The sequence below is a fragment of the Punica granatum genome, chromosome 3 (genome assembly GCF_007655135.1).
Source record: "Punica granatum isolate Tunisia-2019 chromosome 3, ASM765513v2, whole genome shotgun sequence".
Taxonomy (NCBI): Eukaryota; Viridiplantae; Streptophyta; class Magnoliopsida; order Myrtales; family Lythraceae; genus Punica; species Punica granatum.
In genome coordinates, this window is record NC_045129.1 from 5,742,790 (window position 1) to 5,761,804 (window position 19,015).

At 38.4% G+C, this 19,015-nt stretch overlaps 2 protein-coding genes across 2 annotated transcripts; one reads left to right on the forward strand and one right to left on the reverse strand.

Moving 5' to 3' along the window:
- The first annotated feature begins 5,530 nt into the window (after positions 1–5,530).
- Positions 5,531–8,898, forward strand: LOC116198781 (G2/mitotic-specific cyclin-2-like). The gene is made up of 10 exons (XM_031529013.1): positions 5,531–5,959; positions 6,068–6,130; positions 6,400–6,445; positions 6,549–6,710; positions 6,809–6,943; positions 7,046–7,135; positions 7,244–7,465; positions 7,870–7,968; positions 8,072–8,250; positions 8,455–8,898. Exons 1-10 carry the CDS (start codon positions 5,799–5,801, stop codon positions 8,612–8,614), a joined length of 1,317 nt encoding a protein of 438 aa, XP_031384873.1. The 5' UTR covers positions 5,531–5,798; the 3' UTR covers positions 8,615–8,898.
- Positions 8,899–15,255: 6,357 nt separating this feature from the next.
- Positions 15,256–16,010, reverse strand: LOC116200307. Its single transcript, XM_031531167.1, has one exon. The coding sequence runs from the start codon at positions 16,000–16,002 to the stop codon at positions 15,256–15,258; it is 747 nt and encodes a 248-aa protein (XP_031387027.1). The 5' UTR covers positions 16,003–16,010.
- Between the last annotated feature and the right edge of the window lie 3,005 nt (positions 16,011–19,015).

Sequence of the window (19,015 nt, forward strand, 5' to 3'; positions counted from 1 at the left end):
ACTATTTTATTCAAAATGAATCCATAATTAAATTTGAAAAGCATAAAAATTCTCTAGGGAAAAATAAAATTATAATCACATCTAAAGCAAGAGATTCACCAAATCTATGTAGAAAAATTACCGTGCAACGCACGGGTGGAAGAACTCCAGTACTTCTTTCTTATATAAGAATAACTTATGCCCAGTCTCCTCCTCGTATAGTTATTTGAGATTCTTCTCCAATCATTTCGCACAACAGTTCTCACTGCGTACAAAGTCTAAATTTGCCCAGGTGAATGATAAGTTATCACCTAATTTATACATGTTCGAGAGCTGCTAATGATTCAAGAGATTCCTGGATTTCATTAAATGCAGTTTGTGATGTTTTATGTCTGTGCCTTGGCTCCTGAAAATTGCGGCGCAAAATTTGCAAGCGCGCTTGCGGATGTCTTTACGTGCACGGATTGTCCTACAATAACTTGTTCACATGAACTTCGTTGCAGTTTAAGAATGCCTATTTTACCTTTCCTAGTTGCCAAGCCATGGTTGAGTCCTCATCTGTCTCATTAGAAACTTTGTAGAGGTTTCATGTTGGAAGTCATTGGCGGTTTGCCATGGGTTGCACGGCATAGGAAGCGTGTTCATTCTTTTGATTTTGAGGTAAGTATGGTTGATGTTTTGTGCTACAGCAGGTGGCATATCTTACTAGCTGTATGGCTTGTGGAAGGTTTATTTCTACCAATTTCACAGTGGCAATGTTGAGAAGGTAGGCGCATTGTTGGTCATTTGATTCATGATTGGTTGTTTGAAATCATATGTCTGATTGATCAGATTTTCTTAAAATGGATATTAGGTTGGTTGATTGGTGTTTGGAGTACTGCGAAATTCAGAATGGTGACATTAATCCGGAACTTAACCGTGTATTTTACTCGGGTTGCCAGGTATAATTTGCTCTTTGCTTAAAATCAGATCAGGTGCATATCTTACATTATCTTCAAAAAGGCCTTTATGATATATTTGTTTAAACTTTAATCTTGGAACATCGAAAACACTCGGTTCCTAAAATGCCATCCTTTCACCTCTCGAGGTTTTATGCCATCCATTCCAATGGCGTCTTCCCAACTCCTCTCTCCCTCCACCAAGTAAGTGAGGATAAACATCTTTGAGTTGCTCAATGCAATGTGTTTATGGATATGGTTAGCCCGCCTGATAGTATCTGTAGAAAGAGCACTCAATCGCCACTTGCTCTTCTCATTGTCTTAGCTTCCGCGTTTCATCCTTACTGATGCTGGTTAGTTCATCGAGAGAAAAAGAAAAAGAAAATACTCATTTTCAGCTGATTTTGGCTTCGAAGTATATGCCTCTTTTTCTTCTAAATTGATCCGTTGTGTTCGTCGTCTACTCCGAAAGGTGCATCTTTAATGGGAATGGAAAACTCTTGGAGGACTTGGTTCTGGCTGCACAAGAAGGCGTTTTTGTTAATGTCGACAGTGAATTCGACTTGGATAACATAATCAAGGCGTTTTTGGTTCTAGACTCGGTTCATTTGTTACTTATCGAATAACGAAAACACTCAGTTGGAATGGACGCCATTGGAAGATATGACAACATGTTGTCATGTGAGATCCACATGGGCCAAAACTTTAAGCGTTGGCTCAAGGTTGATTGGGCCAGTACTTTTCGAAAGGTTAACCAAAGCTGTATAAGGCGACATTTCAAAAGTGTTAGCTTTTAAAATAAAATTCAAAGGCTGAGCGGGAATTTTCCTGCCTAGCCATTAAAATTTTTAAAACCCAAAATCCCTTCTTCTTTAATTGCCCCCTCCCAAAGGAAGAGCATACATTCCATCTTCTCTTCCTCTCTCGTCGGCCTTGACGTTTTCATCCTTGACTGGGCCAGTGCTTTTCGAAAGGTCGACCAAAGTTGTATAAGGCGACATTTCAGAAGTGTTAGCCTTTAAAATAAAATTCAAAGGCTGAACGGGAATTTTCCTGCCCAGCCATTAAAACGCAAAATCCCTTCTTTAATTGCCCCCTCCCAAAGGAAGAGCGTACATTCCATCTTCCCTTCCTCTCTCGTCTCCATTATCGTAACCTTCACTCCACTACCATCACCGTTGCAGCCATCCTCCCTCCTCTGCTCCTCATCTACCACTATTGTCACTTCCACCATCATCCTCCATCTCCTCTCCTCCTCTGCCCTCGTTCGCCTCCTTCACATCGGAGCCTCTTCCATTTCCTCGACCATCCTCATCCTCTCCATCGTTCTGCTCAACCGCCGCTGCTACTCGCGCCTACCATCGCTACTGATGTTGTTGTTTGATGTTGCTTGCTGCTGCTCCCCACCATCTCCAAATCAGTCAGAGTTAGCCACTGAGTGTGGTCGAAGCCATGACACCGAGTTGATGGATTTTCTTTCTTTTGTTCTGGAGATGATATATTATAATTGTATTTGATTCCTTTCTCATATTTCCAAATGATTGTGAGTTATACTTGAGTGTAATTCGGAGTTTTTGCAATTTCTAGGACATGACAACAAATTGTCAAAAAATTGAAAACATATTGTCAGTTGGTTAATTGTTATTACTAATGTAACTTGTAGTTATGTTTGGATATGTATAGATGGCTGAGTTATTGATGGTTAGAAAGTGATATTTATTTGATATCAACCGGCAATAATTCATCTTTTTAAGTATCAATTGTTGACAACTGTCAACAAATTTGACAACTGAGAACAGTTATCAACAATCATGTTGTCTTTTTTTTTTTTTTTTAAACTGAAAATGGTCTATGCTGACGTTTTCGACGTTGGCCTGGACATGTTTAGGGCAACTCTTTTTGCACCAGCATAGGGATGGTTTGGCCGACATTAAAAATGTTGGCATAGGCCCGGTTTTGGCCAACATTTCAAACGTCGGCTTAAAAACAGTTTTTGGCCGATGCAACAAACGTCGGCCTAGGCAATTTTTTTGCCAACATTTTAAACATGAGCCAAGACTTGGTTTTAGTCGACGTTTTTGAAACATCGGCATACAGGGGTGTTTTCCCGACGTTTTCTGAAAAACGTCGGGAATCCTATACCAACGAGGTTAATCCCGATGTTTTTTAAAACGTCGGCCTAGACCCTGCCTTTTGTAGTGCAAGTTGGCCACGAGTTTCAGTGAGCAAGGAGACTTTGATATCGACGAATTTGACCACGCATTGAACAAGATGTCGTCGATCACACCCAAGACCTACAAGTGGGCGGCGACATGCAACCGTTTGCCCAGATGCCCTCGAAGCTCAGGCTCTCCACTAGCCCGGAGTCCTTGTGATTTCTTTGAGACCAGGTTGAGTGAATACGCTCATGATGTTATGGATTGGCAGGGAAGATCCCTGCAAAACTGGTCTAATCAATGCGGCGGGTTTGTTCTTGGTTCCATGCACATGTCCTATATAACCCTATGATTGGGAGCCGCCCCATCGTTGAATTTAGCTAGATTGGGTGCTGGAAGGTTTGAGCAGGATACATCCTCTTTTAGGTCTTTTTCTATCCCTTTTCTTTGTTTATGTGATCCCGTCAAGTTAGGGTTGGTCCAAAGGGAAGTTATAAGGATGTAACGTTGATTATAGGGAAGCGGGAACTCTTCTAATCTGAGACACACATATACATGTATTTGTAAACTTTTGCCAGTGAAAGGAATGAAATGCAGGCGGAACATCGATGTATCTCCTTGGGTATCGACTGTGCATCAATTTTGATACCGCACGAGTAAAACTAGGGTAGCATTATTAGTTTCCTGGTTTTTACTCCTGGATTCCTGACATGAATTTCGGAGATGTAAGTACTGAGGAAGAGGACTAATAACCAACAAAGTAATAATTCGAATGTTTCTTCTGCGAATTGTTTCTTTTTCATTTTTCTATCATCTCACGATGATGATTGTGGTTTGAGTGTAAGAGCACAAGCATATTGTATATTTCTTCGTTTGATTGCGTCACTTTTTTTTTTTCCATATCAGAACTGCATCAGCAGTATGCCAGTGACAGATAAAAGGTACACAGTTACAATCAATCTAAACACGTCGAACAAATTGATTCATGCCTTCCCCAAATTTAGCAAGTGGAACAATGCTTTGTAAATTGATCGGACAGGCAAGAAAATGCGGCGATCCGAATGATTTAAGAAAAAGCAGCGATCCGAACGATTTGTAGAAAGAAATTAAAGTCTCACTGAAAAAAGAAAAAAGCCGTATCTGTCCCAAGTAAATCATAAATGTCGTGGCAAAGCAATTATTTCTTGTTTAAATGTTGCAGACAACAAATGTTGTATTGTATCCAGTGAAAGTCTTTGCAATTAGATTACGGGAACTTAATTAATTGCATATACGCAATATCTGTAGATTCTCTTGTATTAATGCAAATTTACAGTTCGATATTTTTCCTTTTTTCTTTTACTCCTAATAGATACAATAAATAACCTGCAAAAAGCTAAAAGTCCAAAATGAGAAACTTCCTGAATAATCATTTCAAAAAAAATCCAATTCGATTTGGACACGAATTTTGAGGGAGAAGGGTGTAAATATTTGGAAATTCATTTCAATGTAAAATTACATCAAATAATGGGGATAAGGTCAAGCCAAACAAGGGAAAATGAAGTGTATTTACGCACGTCGAACTTACGAATCGCGTTTAACAATTCAGACGAGCTTTCATATATTTTTATTTCGGTTTATAGCAGTAGTACCTAACTAATATTTGGCCCGGATTAGCGAAAGCGGATCGACGGTTTGTGGAGAATATTTACATCAATATGAACCGTTAATACCGTTAGATATTTCTAATTCTCCTTATTGTATTTAAAGTCGTGTTTATTGCTGAAGGATCTATGTGCAGATTCGAACTGAACTCGAATTAAAAGAACAGTAACGCTAATGAAACTCAACTGATAAAAAAACATTTTCATCCTTGAAGCCGGATCGATCACCATAATACAGAAAACCCAAAAACCCTATCCAGTGACCCAACCGCCATTGATCAGATCGATCCCAATGCATATCTCCGAAATTCCTTAACAGGTCAGTTTGTACAAACAAACACGGAAACATATGGACACGACTTTGCAGAAACTATCATTCAGTCCAAGCGGATGCACGTACCCTCTCTATATCGTATACGCGATCGGTCTCGGGTCCTGCATTTTGCCCCAAAATATGATGTGTATGCAATGATTTGGGATGGAGCGTACATGCTTCCGTTGTAAATCTAATCCAAATCCAAATCACGTACCGTAAAAAGCAAACCAACCAAAAAAAAAAGCAATAAAGAAAGAATTTAAGAACCGAAAAAAGGGGTGTCAGAGTGGGCCCCAAACGCGATTCCTTTTCGCCAATCAAAACAAAATTTTGAAAATCAGGTGCGGCACGCCGCACCGCAGGGGTCCGTTGTTAGGACAAGCAGGAGGAAAGTCCTCTCCTCACTCACTCCCATGGATCCAACGGTCACTTCTCCCTCACTAGCCGTTGCATTTGAAAAGAGAAAGGTAAGCAGAGCAGCTCCTTCCCTATTATGTTAATCTTGTAATCTCTCTCCCCGACAACTCATCCCCTCTTTCTCTCTCTAAACCCCCCTTCACTCACTTGCCTTTTTATTATAGTTTCAGGCAGCAATATTAATTTGATGTTCTCCCTCTGAGAAATTATTGTTCTCTCCGGAGGGGTCTTCTTCTCTTTGTCTCTTGTTCTTCCGGGGGGGGAGTTGGGTTGGTCTGTCTCTGTGGGTGGCGTCCTTGTTTACCTGGTTAACCTGCCCCTTTGGACGAATCAATCTGTTAAAGCAACCATGGCTTCTTCTGGCGAGAACAACCCCATTAACCCCGTCGTCAGGCCCGCCGCAAAAGTTGTCCCCACGAGGCAGACCAGGAGGGCGCTCAGTGTCATCAACCAGAACCTGGTCGGGGCTCGAGCTTTCCCCCATGTCATCACCAAGGGAGGCCTCCAGGGGTAACGAAACACAGATTCGACTCTCGGGTTTTTTTGCTCTGGTTCTGTCATGAATTGCTCGATGAATCTAATTTTCCTTTTCTCCTTTCCGGATTTGATACGATGCAGGAAGGAAGCGGTCTCCGGCAAGACACAGCAGCCTGCTCCGGCAGCTCACAGACCGATCACGAGGTTAGGGATCTCTTGGATGTGTATTTTCCGGGAAGTTTCGAGTTGTAGTTTCAAATTCAGATCTTTCATTGCGATATCTCTCTCTTTGGAACATAAAAAGATTTGAATTTAACTGTTTGACAATACTAAAATATTTAAAAAATTTTAATTTTTTCTTAAAGGAATGATTGACTTTCAATATTTCAAAAAAGGGGATCTAAGAATTCGAAATTGTCTGGAAAAGAGAAGAACTTTACTGCCATTTCTTACATTTTACTCGCTGTTAATAGGAAATTCGCGGTGCAATTGGCGAACTCGCAGCAAGTGTGCCCCGAGGTTCGAATCAACCCTCTTCCCGGGGCAACTGGGTACATCTTTTATCCCTGAATAAGCTGAGTTAAAGTGTGAAATTAACAAAAGTTTGATTCTTTTCCTTCAGAAGGAAACTGAGAAGGCAAAGCCGTCAATACTGGACTTGAACAACGACTTTGGGGATTGCATATTCATAGACACAGATGAATCGACGGAAAACAGCGAGCCAGTCCCAATGTCCTTCGAACTTCCTGAACAGGGGAAGCCAGAAGAAGCTGGTGATTACATGGTAAAAATTACACAGGTTCCTTAGCTCTAATTTTTCCTATGCAGTTTGCATAATTAGTTTGACACGGTTGATGCTGATGATCGAAAACATTCTTTCAGGATGAAGTGGAAATGGAAGACATAGAGGAGGAGGAGGAGGAGCCAATTATGGACATTGATGGAAGGGACAAGAAGAACCCACTTGCAGTTGTTGATTATGTTGAAGACCTGTATGCTTACTACAGGAAGATGGAGGTACATTCCTTAATTATTAAACCCGGAACGGAACATATAAATGGTTAAACCGGGACCCGGAAAGAAGAAAATTTTTATATCGACAGACCCTTTTTCCTGCAGAACTGTAGCTGTGTCTCCCCGGACTATATGTCAAAGCAATTTGACATCAATGAGAAGATGAGGGCAATACTCATCGACTGGCTCATCGAGGTACAATAGTATTATAGTAAACGAGTCAACAAGCCCATCAATGTTGCTGAGGATATATAATTTTTTTTCATGAATTTGGTCGTAAAATTTGCTACATCCTCTGTGCAGGTCCACGACAAGTTCGATCTGATGCAAGAGACGCTGTTCCTGACTGTCAACATCATAGACAGATTCTTGGCGCGGCAAACTGTTGTTAGGAAGAAACTCCAGCTGGTCGGGCTGGTTGCAATGCTGTTGGCCTGCAAATACGAGGAAGTGTCTGTTCCCATGGTCGGGGACTTGATCCTCATCTCGGACAAGGCTTATACCCGAGACGATATTCTCGAAATGGTAATTTCCTGTTCTTTCATGGGAATGATAGCATTCGAGAGATTATCAACTGCCGATGTTCGATCAAATTTAACTCGGTCCTCATAGTACTGTCTAACAAGGGACCACTCTCTTCTGGCACATTTAGTATAGCTTTATTAGACTCTTCTACGACCACTTCTGTTTTCCATTCAAAAGTATGAGGGGCCCCATTGCATCGACTTCAACTACAGGGACCAAATTGAAACAATCTGAATTAAGGTTGTGCCATTGTTGTTGAAGGCCACCAAATCGTAGATCTTGGCGCATAGGCATAGAAATTGGCCAGTTGAATGATTCCGGGACCAAAAACCTTCTTTTGTGATGAGTCTTAGGACTACACATGACAATTTTAATAAAGCTGGGTGTGGGACTGAAAATGGCAGGAAAGCTTGGTGCTTAACTCGTTGCAGTTCAACATGTCGCTGCCAACTCCATACGTCTTCATGCAAAGGTTCCTCAAGGCTGCTGAATCTGACAAAAAGGTAAATTAACTTTCTGATAACCTTCTACTGGACCCGATCCACGAGTTTTCTGATATACTGGATCCGAAATTTATGTTCGCTATGTTCAAACAATGTAACGCAGCTCGACCGGCTAGCTTACTACCTAATGGAGCTGTCGCTCGTGGAGTATGAGATGCTCAAGTTTCCGCCATCCCTCTTGGCCGCTGCAGCAATCTTCACCGCCCACTGCACTCTCTACGGCTTCAAGCAGTGGACTCGAACCTGCGAGTGGCACTCCCAGTACTCTCAGCACCATCTCCTGTGAGTCTCAATTCCCTTTCCCTCGTCATCCTATCATGCCATATGCTTAATGATTTTCTCTGTTGTTAACGAGTGTTTCGAGCATAGGGAATTTGTTGCGTGCATGTTGCTTTCTCAAATATGGAAACTTACTTTTTTTCGGCACGTAAAATGCATTAACTAATAACATCCGATTGTTTTCCTTATTCGGTTCTCGTGTTACAGTGAATGTTCGAGGCTGATTGTCGGGTTCCATGAGAGGGCAAGGACAGGGAAACTGACTGGGGTTTACAGAAAGTACTTTACGCCGAAGTTTGGTTACACATCGAAATGTGAACCTGCAGTCTTCCTAATATCAGACACTGAACAGCAACAGCAACAATAACACAGGGGCGATCTTCCTGTACAGAGTTTGTTCGTTCGAAACTAACTTCTCCATATGAAGTCGAAGACAACTCGGGTCGATATTCTGGTCGTTGGGGATGATATTGGAAGAACCTTTATTGGAGCCCATTAAAAAATAACTCAGCAACTTGAGGTTGCTTTGATGGGATGTAGTCTGATTTCCTTCTTTCCAAAGCCAACCTTTGGTTGTTGTTAATCAATATCCACCATGTTACTAAGAAAATTGAATGAGACCGTTACAGAATAAAGATCAAATTCTTCCTATTGTATTGTTTTGCTCTCTCGCTCTCTTTCTCTTGCATATATATTATATGTCAATGTATCGAAAATATAATTTGCTATAAATTTTCATCTTAAGAAAGTTATGCTTTTAAAGGTTTTTTTTTTTTTTAAAAAGCCGTTTAACAATTTTCCGGTTAGATGGCAAGCCTGTTAACAATTTTATTCAATCGGGAATAACGCAGTCTTATTAACAACAAAAAATCATCCTAGACATGAGAAGAATAATTTCTTCTTTCGACAAATATTGAGAATCAGATTAAGGGGCTCATAAACTCGTGTAATTTCTCAAGTACTGCATATGTAGAACCTTTTATTTTCTTTTTAAATTATGTTTAGATATCTTTCAACCGTTACCTGGTTAATTCCTAGAACTCATATAGTAAATTGTTAGTGAGTTCATAACTAGTCTTCTTGTTATTTTGTGTCGTGCAAGAATCGGAATCAATCCGCTTTTATTGAACTAGCTAAGACTCTGTATAGTTAATTGTTGATGAATACTATTGTTATTCATATAGTACAAGAATCGGGTCGATCTGCTTTGTTGAACTAGACAATTATATGGGAAGGAGGAACTTTATACTTATAAACTATATTAATAAAATATTACTTGACTATTTCTTAAAATCTGTATATATATATATGTGTGTGTGTGTGTGTGTATCATCATTTATAGTTAACTATTGGCGAGTTTATGATAAGTATTATTCCGAATGCAATACAAGAATTGGGACCGTTCCGCTTCGTTAAACTAGGCACTATTTATTAAAACTTTAGAGCTTTGTTTTTTGGTTGATGGTTATTAGAATATACGTGCATGACTATGTATATGATATTGCTAGGGAATGTTGCCGCACCTTGCAGATAAGTTAATTACAAAATTGACATGTTAAATAAATATTAAGTTCAAATAATAATTCGAGTAATACATCTTATTATGGAATAATTTTATTTTTCTCTCCCTTATCGCAATTTTCGTTTCTAGCTACTTTTGTAGTGAAAATTTTGAATTCAGCCCCCATTATATTGGATCTTGCTTCATCTTTAATCTTCACGAACCAACAAAACTGTCGAATTCTTTCAAGTTTCTCTCATAGATAGATTTTTAGAAGCTCGGAAAAATCAAATTTATGTTTGTTACGATTATTTACCTCTATAATATGAATCCATTTAGTTCATATCATTTAATTAAGATCATGTTGGAATAAAACTGAATATAAGAATAATAATTGTAGACGCAAAAAGAATTGGTAAAACTTTAGGAAAAAAGAATAAATAAAAATGTAGATTTGATACAACAAATTAAAACGTGGAGTCAAAAGGGAAGGAGAAAAAATAGGATGCGAATTGAAATTGCTTGACGCAATTCAGATCTTACAATACACACCAACTTGTTAGAAAATGACATTTGTCAATTTATAATTAAAGTGAGAATTTATGATTACTAAGTACTAACACTTATGAAGAAAATTAATAACCAAGAGCAGAAATTTATGAGAGGAATTGATAAAAGAACTGTGATAAAGAAGAGAGTGGAATGATTTCAAGTAATCTGGTTCAAGTATTACATATATTACGAGGAATATGAGCACTACAGAAAAATTCAATCAGAAAATTATTTTTACCAGATAATTAATTAAAATGTGAAATTATTGTGTTTGATATATATGTATATATATATTATTAAGAATTAATGTAAGTGGTGATGTAATATATGATTAATTTTTACGAAGATAAAATGTCATAAAAATTGTTGTAATTCAAAAATACGAAATGTCATATGAATTATACTATTATATGAAAAGTTCAGAATTTTCCAAAAAAAATTCAAAATTTACATCAAAACCACATGCCCTTAAAATAAAGCCAAAATCATAACACAAGATAATCTTTTAAAAAAATAATACAGGATAAAAATAACAATAAAAAATAATAATACATCGCTCACTTGCACGAGCAGGGGCGACATTTTTACTCGCAAAAGGTCCTTAAATAACCAATTTAAGTGTATTAAAATAAAATGAAATAATAATATTAATAAAATAAAAATTAAATAATAATATTAATACTTAATAACTATAAAAATTATAATTAATTAATTATTAATTAAATCAATCAATATTAAGAGTGCAACTACAAGTTTATATATGACTAGTGTTACTAATAGAAAAGTACGAGATCGGGATCAATCCGCTTAACTGAACTAGACAATATATAGTTACAACTTTAGTTTTATTGAGGTTTCCTATAATATTAATTACATGACAACAGAGCCATAGGAAGTTGATAATCCTTGGGGGTAAGGGAGTTTTCTAAAGCCACTGCCACTCGTTATCAATGGCCTTAGCGTCTCGCCCACAAACCGGTTCATAGGTTGATTTGGTGTTCAATCAGACATTACTCGAGTATTTCCACACTCAAGCATCCATTGAATGGTTCCCAATAGACCTTAGGACACTGAGGATAACATTGCAGATCGAGCCAGGGATATAGAAAAAGATACTTCCCCAATCTCATGATCCATCCCGTTTGAGTACCTCAACCACAGAAATGTTGTTTTCCCTTTCCGCTAGTGGGCCCGAGATAAGCGACCTTAATGGTCCAATATCAGCCCAAGTATCAAACCAAAAATTCACTTCTTGACCACCTTCAATGGCCCATTTAGTACCCAAGCTACAAACAAAATTACCATGTTGCAGGGCCAATCTATTCAGGAAGCACCTTTTCTAGGGCGAGGCCTTGCTCGATAATTATGACGTAAGATGCGAGTCCAAGACTTGCTGTCTTGTTGGGCTCTCCAAGCAAAGCCCCCAAGTAGAGCTAGATTACGGCCCTCCGCACATTTAATACCCAAACCCCCCACTTTTTTTGGGGAGTGTAACTGTATCCCAAACCACTAAATGTAGTTTCTTTTTATCCTCCGAAAAGCCCCAAAGTAAGCTCCTGTTAAGATAATCAAGGGTTATACACACATTTTGGGATAATTGCATAATATATGAAGGAATTGCATTCAGCACATAATCAATCAAGATTGCACGACCAGCCATGGATAGGAGCCTAGACCTCCACCCCCCGAGTCTATCTTTCACTTTATCCACTAAGAAATTAAAAGAACTAGACTTAGTAGTAGGCATATCCATGCTAAAGCCTAAGTATTTCCCCAGACTAAAAGTCTCTGATAGCCTAAACAGACTGCTGAGTCTATTCCTCAAATTGAGGGAAGCATTTCAAGAAAAACATATTTGAGATTTCGCATTATTCACTTTTTGTCCAGATAAAGAACATAAAAGATTAAGCAAGTTAACCATAGTAGAGCACGTATGATCATCCATCTCCCCAAACAGAATGATATCATCCGCTTAAAATATGTGTGAAATGATTAGATAACCTCTTGAAAGATGGAACCTTTTTCCAATTTCCACTCTATACTTCCCTGTCAATCAAATGGGAAACATAATCCAAACAAAATAAAGAGATATGGAGAAAGAGGATCCCCTTGACGGAGGCCTTGTGATGGGAGAAAGAAAGCTAAATGGCCCCCATTAAAAAGCACATTCACTTTGAAGGAAGAAATGCAATGCATAATAAGCTGAATGATAAACTTAGGGAAATTAAAAAATGCAAGAGTATCCCTAACAAAACTCTACTCAAGTCTATCCCTTTTCCAATTCTAATTTTAAGATCATAAGCCCTTCTTCCCTTTTTCTTTTTTAGAATATGAATGGCTTCTCTCAAAATAACAAAATTGTCACTTGCCCTTCACCCCTGAATAAAACTTGATTGGAAAGGAAATATCAAACCATCAAGGAAAGGGTGGATACGTCCCACTGAAATCTTAGAAATGACTTTGTAGCTAGTATTACGAAACTAATAGGACGAAATTGCAATATACTCTCCGGATTATGACATTTAGGAATTAAAGAAATGAGAGTATAATTGACCCCTTATGGGAGAGTCCTATCCCTAAAAGCTCATTTGACAAATTCTACAAGAGAGTTCCCAACAACATCCTATTGTTTTTGAAAAAAGATGGGGTGAAGCCTATCAGGGCTAGGAGCTTTTAAATGTTTTAAACAATTTAGGGCCCATGAATTTCAGTATCCTTCACTGGAGCAAGCATGGCTTGAACAAGATCATCAGGAATAAGTTTCAAAGCATTCATGTAGCACAGAAATTTCAGATGAGATTTAGAAAAACCAAAAGTATAAAGGTTAATAAAAAACTAGATAATAGATCCCATGAGCTGAACATGGTCTAATATCCATTCCCCATAGAATTTTTCAAAGCAATGATCTTATTATGGCGCCTATTGATCAAAGTAAACACATGGAAAAATTTTGTATTACACTCCCCCTTTAAAATCCATTCCGAGCGAGATTTTAAAAGGCAACGATCATGCTCATTTCTAAGGATAGAATTAAACTCTTGACGGAGAGATTTTCCAAATTAACAAGAATAAAAGAAAGGTGAGCAAGTTTCTCTTAGATACCTTCTAACCTTGCGAGAATCCTATATTTTCTATGAAAATGTTTCCAGAAACATCAATATTCCATTGATACACCCTAAGAGCAAAACATTTAACAAAAGAAGAAAGATTATGATCCCCTTCCTCCCAAGCCTCTCTGACTAGATCCTTGAAATTGGGATGAGACAGACACGTAGTCTCGAACATGAAGGGCCTGTCAGAAAACTAAATCAAGGGAGAGGATTAAATATCACTAACTCTGGGCAATGGTCCGAATGTACTCTAGGTAAATGATGGACCTCGGCATTAGGGAATAACAATCTCCAAGCAGAATTAGTCATCACTCAATCTAGCCTTTCCTGGATGAGACCCCCCAATTGACGAAGATTGGTCCAAGTAAAACGAGGACCAAAAGAGCCCAAATCTGTAAAATAACAATTGTCTAAGACCGAGCCCCTCCTTCCTCCCCTCCTCCCCACCCCCTCAAAAGAATCATTCAAAACTTCATTGAAGTCACTTGTAGCACACCAAGGCATATTATGAAGTAAAGCAACAGACTCTAGATTACTCCATAAAACTCTTCTTTTTTCTAGCCTAGGGCTTGCATATATCGCAGAGAAAAGCCACTTGAAGTTGGAATTTCTTACCCCCATAATGGCATGAATCTCTTCTTCTGTGTATTCAAGAGTATTGACGAGGACAAAATTTGAGTGCCACATAAGTAGGATTCCGCCCCTGTGCCCTATAGTGGGAGTAGCCTCTCAGCCATCAAACGGTAGTCTGTCTACAAACTCCCGTTCATGACTAAGGTTAAGTCTTGTCTCCATGAGCACCAACACATCAGGTCGGTGTGTTGCTATCAGGTCTCGAATGATATTCACTGCATTGTTGTTTGCAAGACCACGACAATTCCATATGAAGAAAAAAACTGAGTTGTTCGGGTTTTGTCATTGGAATTACAGAAGAGTGTGCAAATCCTCATTAATCCATATAATTAATTCAACATAATCTCCTATGGATTCATGGAACTTAGACAGCTAACATTTAATTAAACAACATCAAGTTAAAAGATATATATGGACATGACATTATACTGTCGAAATCACACTTCTTATACATATAAGGAATGTAGAACATGGAAACCCTAGAAAACATATGCTTAATAATACTAACGGAACATCCTACTGAAAATAATTATACCAATGGAACATAACAATAGCACATCTACCAAAAATGAATCAGAAATCCACCTCATCACCGAGCCTCTGTGTTCATACTCATTTATTAACCTGACAGTTGTGTATGTATATTTACCAAATTAGAGGTTATGGCTAAAATCAATTCAGACTATATGCCAAACCAACACTCGAACTATGATTAGCCTCAATCAATAAGCTGAAAATACCTTATGATCTCAATGATAAAAAAAATCATTATAGATCACAAGAATGACAATGATTAGAGAGACACAAGAATGTGAGTTTCACGCTCAGATTGTGGGCACATGACACACAAGCTATAATAATCAAGATCATACATAAATATATATAGCCAAATCGGAAGCAATCGATCAGCAAGCTGATCGATCGAGCAACCGACACTCCAAAGGGGTAATGGAAACAGTTTATCTCTAACAGCAACATATCGTTATCTCTAAGTGTGTTCGATTATGCAAGCACCAAGAACAATGAAAAACGAACCAGGTTTAAAGTTCCCCTGGCATCACGAAAAGTAACTAGCATTATCAGACAGTTCAATGACATTTATTCAAGACTTACATACAAACATTAACAACAGCCAAAGCTTTCTCTCATCAATTGATGACCTGCAAGCCCTAGATCTTCCCACGCAATCACCCCAAAGCAGAGCAGCACCCATCACTGGTTGTTGCCCTCGCTATCGTCGGATGCCTCCTTGTTGAGATCAATTTCTTTGTTCCCCCCAGCCTCCTTCACTGGAGAAGAGGGCTCGGATGGTATCGGGTCCAGCGGCATGTTCAAATCAATATCGAGGCCTCTTGGGTTGGCGCCACGAGTTGATTGATCACATAAGGTTGTTGCCGTTTCATCGCTGGCCTCATTGGTAGCCTCAAGCATCCTTTGCCCGATGGAGAGCAAACTTGAAGCAAGTTGCTCCCCTTGCTGTACGATATCCTGACCTGGAGAAGATGGCGGGGAGGCTGAGGGAGGAGGGAAGGCCCCCCGCCAAAGCCTATCCGGGTGGCTTCTCATATGCCCGAATAAGGCCTTGTAACTCGTAAACTGTTTCCCACATACACTGCATGGCCTCGGGACCTCTGGTGCATCGAACTCCACCTTCTTCTTAGGCCGCTCGGCCTCCATCAGGGCAGCTGCCTCAGATGCCACCTCCTTTCCCTTAGGTAGGCGGCCCCGCTTCTTCCCACGTCCGGTGCTGGGGCCTTCTCCCCCGATCTCTTGAGCTTGTTGGCCCACACTCTCGCCAGTATCGAGAAGAGGTTGAGGGACGGGGACATCATCAGCACCCTGATCACTGGAGGCCTGGTCCTTTCGGGGGGAAGCCTGGCATGGTGGGGATCCTTCCTCGCCACCCTGGTCATCACCACCCGCGCTGGGCCCAGTGTGGCCCTGCTGCTTATGAGTCATGTCCTCATCGGGATTCATCGAGATGGTAGACGATGATGAGGAAATGACTCGCTACTCGCTAGGGTTATGATCTTATTGTCAACTTATCATAAAGTGTTGCCCCACCGAGAGGCTGCTAAGGGCCTCTCTCTGACAACATTTGTTTCGGAAATGGGTTTGACGAAGAGGCACGTATAGGGCAGATTATATAAGGAGAGACGACCTTGCATTTGCAAAGGGGAGGGACAAAGGGCAGTTTTCCGGACCGGCGGTTACTCACCGACAATTTGCTCTTTCTTCTAATTCCTTTTTTCTCCCCCTCTGACGATTTGCATAATTATATAATTTATAATAAATAATACTGAATATATGTATATGTGAACGGGTATGTGTATACGTATGAGTGGTGAAAGAGTGCAATGGTTTACAGCCAACCAACGCGACCTTTTGCATGGGCCTAAGAAGACGAAGATGAGAGAGAGAGCATTTCATCATCGAAGGTTCAACAACGTTGCATGCATGGGGCAAATGCATGAATGTGGACATTATAATTATAGTATATACAGTGTACACATACAAATAATAAAACTTATATATATGTTATACACGAATATATATTGCTCACTATAAGAATGACAATTCGGCCAAATTACTGATAATCGTGAGAGAAAATGTACGTGTGGAGGAAGTTTTCTGCTATATTTAGATGGATCTGTCTAAGATTGTCATTGGGCCTATATAGATGTGTATTATGATGTTGTCGTAGTAAACAAGGATACCATAGGGTGGTTCCAGGGAGCCAGGAGGTTTGTGCTTGACGCAGGTTGTGATAAAATAATATCGTGTTGGTTGTATAAGAGATAGATATTTAACAGATACGGCCGGCTAGCATAATAGCTCGATAAACTTAAAATTAGATGGAGTGTGGACTTGTATATGCTACTTGCTCAAGGTCGGTCCAGGGCACAGTTCAATTAGTTCCAATATTGAGATTCAAGGCTGCCATGGGAAATCCTACTATTCTAGTATTGCCTCGATGATCGATCATTTGTTTATTAAGTTCAAACCGTTTGGCGCCCAAAACCATACAAATGATCAAAATGGTTTTTAATACACACAACTTGTGGATTCTAACTCAGGTTCGATTTTTTAATTTTTCCTCCAGTTGAGGGGGTTTTGATGCTGCCTTAATTTTATACCAAAATTGATCTCTTGTTATAACCGGTCCAAACAAGACATCTATATATATGTTTGATCGACCGCCTTCATAATCTTACTGTCCATATGATATTTAAAAGGATTTCAAATTTAATTTAAAATAAGAAAATAGATGAGCATGTATACTTTCTCCTAATTTAATATCTATGTTAAATGAAGTCCTCGACCACTTCTTTCTAGTAGAACTTTCACATACCATATTTTCGTTGTTCCAGTTTTGGTATAAAAAATCCAAGCACTACACTGGTTGGAAGATATAATTGGTAACCTCATATCTCTCTTTCCCGCCAAAAGGAAAATCAGCCAGCTAGACTTGTATTCATTTTGCAATTATTAGATTTCATTCTCTAATTAATATAATTTAATTTAGATAGTCCAAAATTTATTAGCATTTAATTGGTACTAAAGACAAAACAAATCTCGAGTTTTGAATAAACCTTATTGGTATCGGGTTTAAGTTTTGTGAATGGAAAAAAATTCACGATTGGAAGAATTTTACCATTTAGTGGACAAATCTGACTCGAGCTTACCGGGTAGCATGCACCAAAAAAGAAAAGAAAAGAAAAGATTCTTAGTAAGGTCAAGACGACTCTGAAATGAGATTATACTCAATTAGTATGATGAGAATACTTGTTATGTCACTAAAAAAATGCAGTGCTAATTATCCAAAGAAAATTATGTAGGTGTCATCTATACTATTATAGAGAAAAAAAAAACCCTTTATGGTGTAACTTTAAGTTAGTGGAACGTTTATAAATTAATCAAAGGGTGTGTAGAGTAGTGACGCACTCTCTAGTCTCGCATGATAACAAGAGATTTCAAGTTCGATATTCGTGATGAGACCACTCATGCCCCTTTATTAGTTATTGGGTGCATGAGTTCAAGTTCTATATATTTCATTGTTCTATGCCTTGAGCATCCCTTATAAAAAAATAAATTTATAATTAATAACAACCATTTAATTAAGGCTATGATGGTAAAAATGTTTATATTATTGTACTCTCACCTGATAACTAGAAGGTCCCGGGTTCGATACTCGTAATGGGACTATCGGTGTTACTTCATTAGCCATTAGAATTTCTATATATGTCATTGTACTAGGCCATGAACCTACCTTTGTAACCGTAAAAAATATTTATAATTAGTAACAATCATTTAATCAAGGCTATGATTAGTAACTATGCTTGAAAAACGACCCCTATTTTTTTTCCACTGTTCCTACTCTATCTTCTATCCTTATCTCTCTCTCTCCACATATAGAGTCATAAATGCTACTTTCCCTTCCTCTTCTTTTTGTTTCAAACACTATAATTTTTACCACAATATATATAATTGACTTTTAAAAAAATTGTTATATTAAACCAAAAATATGTCTCAAAGTGGAATATTGAACCTTATCTCGAAGTAAATTTTATTTTTCCAATACATATTTATGTCATTTCAATTATATTAGTACATTTTTCGTGCACAACACGGGTATGCCTCTTATCTATTACAAGGTTTATAAGGTCATGTTTGTTAAGAATAGAATGTAATGGAATGAATTTCATAAAACGAAAACTAATTATATTGAGATTTTTTTTTGAACTTGAAATATGAACAAGTGCAATCAAAAAATAAAATCGTTATTCAAGATGTCATTTAATATGTATATATGTTAAAAATGCAAAAGACTTAAATAAAAAAAATTAGTTGAAATAATGGAATGGGTATTGTTTAAATTTTTCGAAGAAAAATTCATTCCTTCATATTAGAGAAAGAAGACCATGCTAACAGAATTTTTTTTCCGACTAATGAAAGAGTTATTGAAAAAGAG